The 7,427-nt window shown below is 42.9% G+C and overlaps 1 protein-coding gene across 7 annotated transcripts in view; it reads left to right on the top strand.

Moving 5' to 3' along the window:
• Window positions 1–413: 413 nt before the first annotated feature.
• Window positions 414–7,427, top strand: part of LOC105904535 — a 59,010-nt gene continuing 51,996 nt past the window's right edge. For 5 of the 7 annotated variants that reach the window (XM_042710369.1, XM_042710372.1, XM_042710371.1 and 2 more), the window contains exons 1-4: window positions 1,703–1,980; window positions 2,360–2,521; window positions 3,414–3,711; window positions 3,806–3,845. In XM_042710369.1, coding sequence (XP_042566303.1) covers window positions 2,394–2,521; window positions 3,414–3,711; window positions 3,806–3,845 — 466 coding nt within the window. In that variant the 5' untranslated portion in view covers window positions 1,703–1,980; window positions 2,360–2,393. The other 2 variants (XM_042710370.1, XM_042710375.1) reach the window with 2 other exon arrangements.

The raw sequence follows: 7,427 nt of genomic DNA, 5'->3' as shown, positions 1-7,427 counted from the left end.
GGAGAGATACATCAACAGAGGTACCAATTAATAATGTTTTGTGCTCAGCAAGCTTTTAATACCTGCCTTTTGATTGTGTGAGAGACAAACTACAATGTACACGACCCAATATGGACCAGGGCAGCGGGGCACGGGCCTCAGACAGACTCGGGCCCTTCCCCTTCGGAGGCCCCTGAGGGTGGGAGACTTAAGGCAAGACCTGAGGCTTTTACGGTTGGAGCCTAAGGCTTTCTGAAGCTCTGGGGAGGGGACTGAGGCCTTCTTATGAGGCCTTCCCCCTAGGAGCCTGAGGCTTTCCTAACGGCCTGGGAAGTAGGCTGAGTCCTTCTTAGGCCTGGGTTATGTCCTGAGTCCTTCTTAGGCCTGGGTTATGTCCTGAGTCCTTCTTAGGCCTGGGTTATGTCCTGAGGTTTTTTGAAGGCCTTAGAATCCCAGGGGCTTCGGAAAGCCTCAGGCCCAGCCTCAGCCTCGGGGGCCACTGGTACTGTGGAGTTCTGACTCTTTCTGAGGGCCTCAGGGAAGGTCGAACAGTGGGAGAAGGTTTATTGTCATTGGTGAATGTTCATTTGTTTTCTGTCATATAATGATTGTCTTGCTTTGGCCCCTTCTCTTTGAGTCCTGCCTTCCCACATGATTTATGCCAGTGTGGTTAGTACGTAATTTCTTGTTTATTTATCTCTAGAAAAGCTTTGTCGCTTCACAAGTGTTTCTGTGGGAAAATATATTTGTTATTGTTGAATTAAGAATTATATTTGTGTATGTTAAAGAAAATATAAATGTTATTATCGAATTGGGAGTTATATGGCTTTGGATAGGGGAATTGGGGGGCTTTTCAGAAGTGACGTCTTTGGTACCCATGCACAATGGTGTTGCTCCTTTAAGAGCAGCATGTACTGGGTGGGTGTGGTCGAGCGAGAGAGAGCGTTGCAGAGAGAGGCAAGGCAAGGCAAGTCTATTTATATAGCACATTTCATACACCGTGGTAATACAATGTGTTTCACATAAAACACAAGCAAAGCAAAAGGTCAGTTCCTGATCATAAAAACAGTCAATGATAGGAAATAAAAGCATGAGAACATCAAGGCATAAAACAGTAAAAGATAGGAAATAAAAGCATAAAATAGAATATTAAAAATCATGAGTCTACTACACTAAGCAATAATGCTTCAAGGAACTGTTTATAGCCAGTTAGCAGAAGGCATCTGAGAAAAGTTTGGTCTTAAGTCTAGATTTAAAACTGGGATTAGTTGAAGCGTTTTTGATGTCTTCTGGAAGTTGGTTCTAGAGGTGAACCGCATAGTGGCTGAGTGCTGCTTCACCCTGTTGTTTAGTTTGGACAGTAGGTTTTACTGATAGATATTTCTACTATTCAGAGAGAACGGGAATGTATACGAACAGTTTGGATGTAGCGAGAAAAGTTATGTTGCTCTAACATTGAACCAGTGTGGAGAATAAATCGTCAGAAAGAATCAGTTGCCATTTATTTACTCATCAGCTGCAGAGGGAAAGGCAAGGGAGTAGTTAAGAACACTCTGGCCCTGGAGCAGTGAACAGTCTCCCCTGTAATCCGACTATGGTCAGAGACAGACAAACAGACAGATAAGAGCAGGAAAGATTAACAATCGATACGGAGCTCTGTCTGGAAGTGCTTCACGTTCTCGACACAAGCTTCGATGCCTCGGTGTCAACGGTAAAAAAGAAGTTGTTAATTTACCAACTAGCTAGATAACAAATTCACAATTTATCATGCTATTCGCGTGAGCAGGTTGAAGGTTTCTTCACACGGAAGTTGATCTAAAGTTGGTAGGAAAATCGAAAGACGCAATACATTTTGAAATACATTTTTTGAATGTCGAATGTAAAACTGACTTCACCACGGTGACCCTGGTCACGTCATCAAACTGAAAGTGGAAGTGTAGGCTTGGGACTGACGGCGTAGCTATTATTTAGTTCCCACCGACTAATGCTGCCATCAAGGAGGTAGGTTTCGGACAGGCCATTCCGGTTTATTGCGTAAATTATTTGTTGGTGGTTGTTAAATAACGTGCAAGAACACTAGCATCTTCCAAATCGGGTGATTGGCGAGTAGTAGGCTATTAAGACCATCCGGGCAGTCCCTTTCGGCTACACTGTCAGCTAGTTCTGCACGCTGTGATAGTCGGTAAAGCAAATATCCGAATTCCAAATTTCCAGCAAAAGGGAATATTTCTCCATTAATGACATAACATTCTTAATCTAACTAAAACTTTGAGAATGGAACTGAAATCAGGCCCCTATTCTTTTCGAAGCTATGTATAAACCTTTGAACTTGACTGTGTGCGTGTCTCGTGAATAATGAATCATCTCCACTTTTGTTCAGGTGAAAGGCACTGACACCAGATGAACGATTTATCATGAGTGACAGTCAGAACACCGAAGAAACTGATGAACTTAAGCAGGGAGATAGTAATGAGTGTCGGGCGAACAAGCGTCCACGCTCGGAGTGTTTGGACGTTGTGCCACCCATAACACAACAGAGAGAGTGAGTAATCAACAGCCAATGCACAACACATTACAGGGAAACTTATGGGCTTTTAAACTTGTTCCCAAATTCCCCATATATCTAGGTCCAAATTTTCACTAGGGACAAAAACGATATAAATCGGTAAAGTATTGAGTTAGAACGTTATAACCTCTGTTCCAGTTTAAATGGTGGCCATGTCGTCTGGTGAGATTTGTATGCGTACTCCAACTTTTGAGCGCCAGAAATTATTTTGATCAGTTGTCATTTTCTGCAAATAAGTGCTCTAAATGACAATATTTTTATTTGAAATTTAGGAGAAATATTGTCAGTAGTTTATAGAATAAAACAAAACATTTTACTCAAACACATACCAATAAATGGTAAAACCAGAGAAACTGATAGTTTTGAAGTAGTCTCTGAATGTTTTCCAGAGCTGTATACTGCCATTGCTGTGCCCTGTGTGCCCTCCTCATAATCCTGTCTGCCCTGTGTGGGAGTGTGACGCCCCTAGCCCCTGGCCCTCTGTGTCTTGTTAGCTGTCTGTGGCTAGGACCAAGCCATACACTATTCCAGCCAATCAACATGTTGCTTCAGGAGCACTGAAGGGAAGGGTGAAATTTGATTGGCTGTTGAGTTTCAGTGTCAAAGGGGGCCTGCCATGAAACGTTTGGTAACCCCTGGATTATCTGAAAATTATGCGAGGTGTTAATACAGTTACAAGTTGAAGTGCAAACAATTTATATGTAAGTGTAATATGGTAAAAAATAATAAACACGGGGATCACGCCATTGGTGTGCAAATCATGTTGTCATTCTAAAGAAGGTGTGATAATCAGGAATTAAGGAATAGATTGGCATTGGTTTAAAATCTGTTAACACAAATAAAACATACCGTTTGTTTGCTTCCCAAGTCACTGCACTGCTGGACCAGGCAATGTGCCCTGTTCAGTTTGCCCAAAGAGTGCCTACAAGTCCTGTCTGACCTGCTCTGCCTCTTTCTGTGGGATCCATGTGAGGCAGCACTACACAACTCCAGCTCTTCAGGGGCATAAGCTGGTGGAGGCCACTGGAGACCTGGAACAGAGACTATGCCAACAGCACTACAGAGCGCTGGAGTTATTTTGCAAGACTAACCAGACCCCAATCTGTGTGTTATGTGTTGCAAAGCAACACAGAGGGCATGACATAACAGAACTCGAAGAAAAACAGGTATGCATTTGAAGAACATTAAAAACACTTTTTAACAATGCACTAATAAAATGAATTTACATTGTTTCATGATTTCATGTTATTTTGTTGACAGAGTCGTCAGATGAAGGAATCTGAAATGGCACCCAACAAAAGTAAGTAATGTGCCAACCAGACTTGAGTTTATAATATGTAGAATATGTTTATAATATGTAGAGCATACCTATAATGGAGATGATGCAGAGTCCATGACATCTCTATGAGCTAGATAAATGTGGTGCATATGACAAAAGTGGAATAAAATGCGTAAAAGCGCAAATGGAAATTTGATGACAATGCAAACTGGTGCAGGCTAGTAGAGTCTAGTACTGAAACCCGCTATGGATAAAGGTAACTTGAACTTAGAGCGACTATTGAAATGGAGGAGATTGGGGAAGAGGTGGGATGCTTAACCGTGCTGGAGCGTGTGACTTAGCCGAGAGGTAAGGCAGGTTTAAATCTTCTGGAATGCGGAAATGCCATGGGCTCCTCATGAACTTTGTTTAGAGAACATCATTTCACTAGTCCACCCATCGGTTTTGATTTAGAACGCTAAAAATAAGTATGTTTAGCTTTGTAGCTGGACAAGAGTGGGCTGAATGGTGAAGACTGCAAGGATTGGCATGAGATGTGGTGTGCTAGGCACTGGAACAAGGGTGAGAAGCCAAAATAAAGATGAAAATTGAGTGATTCTTAAATGTACTGGTTTTGCTCTATTTGATGAAAACCCAAATTGTGTTGTGATCTATGATCTGTAGGTCTGAGACGAGGGGATGTAGCCTACGACGGAATTAAAAGCTGAGGCAGTGCAGGTAGACCTAGCCTTTCAGCAGCCCAAAAAGTCAACATAAACGTGTCAGTAAGTTTTAAGTCAGTGTGGACAGACATGAATCAATTGTGGAGTGTTGTGAGGCAGGGCGGTGAGAATATCAGCAGTGATCAGTAACTACAGGTCTGATGTAGCCAGCTGACCTTTAATGAGCCTATCCTGCCATCGGAAAAGGAGTGGCACTCAGGGCCTCAGGTAAGCTTATGGAAAATGCATGCCGTATAAGTATACCTTGATGGTGGACATTTTAATCTAATGAGATCTATGAGCATGTGATGAATGAGGTGGTTATTGTATAAAAGCTGGGGAAATGGAGTGACTATTCTGTCCAGTAGGACTGGGGAGACCTGAGAGCGAGAGCTTGTAGTAGCGCCAAGCCAACAGAAATGGGCTGGAGATTTACATTTACATTTAGTCATTTAGCAGACGCTTTTGTCCAAAGCGACGTACACGGGAGAGAACAGTCAAGCTACGAGCAATAGAGACCTAGTGTAACAATAAATACTATTTTACATAAGAAATATAAAAAAAGAAGTGCAGGAATGTAACTGCTGTAAGTGCAAGTTAAGGACTAGTCGAAGTGCCAGTTAGGAAGGGAGGTGCTCTCTGAAGAGTTGGGTCTTCAAGAGCTTCTTAAAGGTAGAAAGGGACGCCCCTGCTCTGGTAGTGCTACGCAGTTCGTTCCACCAATGTGGAACTACAAATGAATATAGTTTGGATTGCCGTACTTGACAAGCGCAGCATCCTGGGTGTAACATTTGCCCTTACAAGAGCATTTAAGTTGGTGGGAGCAGAACCAGAAATCACCCTGTAAGCAAGCATAAGTGACTTGAACTTAATGCGAGCAGCTACAGGCAGCCAGTGGAGCTCAATGAGTAGCGGGGGGACGTGTGTCCTCTTTGGTTGGTTGAACACCAGACGCACCGCTGCGTTCTGGATCATCTGTAGTTGTTTCACCACGCATGCCGGCAGGCCCGTTAGGAGGGCGTTGCAGTAGTCAAGGCGGGAACTCACCAAGGTTTGCACCAGCAGCTGGGTGGCACACTGGGTTAGGATATTGATGTTGTGGTGGATGACCTGTTTGGCTGGAAAGACCATCATCAATTTGGCTCCATACTACAGCAAATTCAGTAGACTGAAAGTGTCACATAATAATGCTCGCAACATTGGTCAGGATTGGAAATGTATTTTAGGATTCCAGTAGTGTAATCTGAAATCTTATGTTCAGGCATGAAAATCCCTCACCTTTCGGCGAAATTCGCCGTTTTGAAACCAAAATAGGTGACCTACGTGAATCGTGTAGATTCGATGAGAAATGTTTTGGGGGGGGGGGGGGGGGTGTAGGTATTCATATTCAGTGAACTGCGAACAGGTGCTTGTGCCAGAAGGGAGCGCGAGATTCAGTGAATTGCGAACAGGTGCGCGTGCCAGAAGGGAGCGCTAGTGCATGGAAATATTAACGCGAAGTTGCCTTGCATCACCAGTGCAGACCACCATCAGAAGCTGAAAGCACGCCTGCTGAAGAAGAGAAAAGGTCGAGGCTGAGACGTGGCAAAACAGCGAAAGCGGGCCATGAAGACACTGGTCGTTCAGGCAAAGAAGAAAAAATGATCTGGTTCTGAGAGTATTACGAACTGTAATGTAAATTGATATCTTTGCCAATAAAATGTATTCAAATTAGAGCTGTCAAAGTTAACGCGTTAATCTATGAGATTATTGTGGCCGAGATTAATGCGATACAATATTTTAAGGCAGTTAACGCAAATTTGTTTACTTCCGATGTGCATTGACACATGACACGAAACCGCCGCGTGCCTGCAGTCAGGAATAGGAGAGACCGAGACGGTAGTTGAAGATGGAGAGAGCAGAGGGATTGTTGGGCGCAAAGTTTCTGTTTAAGAGTGAAAGTGACGGAACAACCGACAAAACTAAAGTTGTATGTAGCATTTGTCAAGCTGAATTTAGCTATCACCTTAATGCAAAGCACCCGACAGAAAGCAGTCCTAGGTTAGATAGTCGCCAACCCACAATCCACGACTTCACTAGGAAAATAACTAGACCAGTCCGTGAAAAGGTTACCAACGTTTACGCAGTTTAGATTGCCGGTGACTGTCGGCCCATCAACATAGTTGAGGACGGTGGGCTGTCTGAGGTGATTTGAATTGCTTCAGGGGACAAATCTTACGATTTACCGTTGTATGACGGCGAGAGAGCACGAAAAAATTCAGCTCCTCGAACAAGCTGCCAGCGTCGCCCTTACTGGTGACAACTGGACGACAGTCAGAAATGACAATTACCTGGGTGTCACAGTTCATTTTATTGACAATGTATGGAAATTGAGATATTTTGCATTGGAAGTAAAAAAAAAACATTCGCGGCATACAGCGGAGGACTGTGCAGAGGAATTCATCGACGTCTCAAACAGATGGGAGATAAGTGGCAAACTGACCACTTTAGGCACTGATAGTGCCCGTATTATGTTGGCAGCTGCTAGGCTACTTCCATTTTAACATCTACTCTGCGCGGCACACAGTCTGTACCTGGCTGGCACTTTATAGGTATGAGTTATAGGCCTGAGCCTCTTTGAAAACACAGTTCTGCGTGTAGTTTTGTGTTAAAAAAAAAAATACAATTAAACAACAGTGTCTAAAATACACGCTGTCTGAAAGTGATTACTCGTTAATTTATAAGATTTAGTTTTTAGAAGTCAAACCAACTTTTAATCGCAATTAATTTAGATTAATGAATTTCAAAATGTGAGATTAATTAGTTAATTTTTTTGTCTCTATTGACAGCCCTAATTCAAATCTGAATTACATAACATTGTATTGGCTGTCAATCATGATGGAAGAGTAGACAAGTTAAGTTA

The sequence above is a fragment of the Clupea harengus genome, chromosome 18, assembly GCF_900700415.2.
Source record: "Clupea harengus chromosome 18, Ch_v2.0.2, whole genome shotgun sequence".
In the NCBI taxonomy this organism is placed as follows: Eukaryota; Metazoa; Chordata; class Actinopteri; order Clupeiformes; family Clupeidae; genus Clupea; species Clupea harengus.
This window is presented reverse-complemented; position numbering and strand designations above follow the sequence as displayed.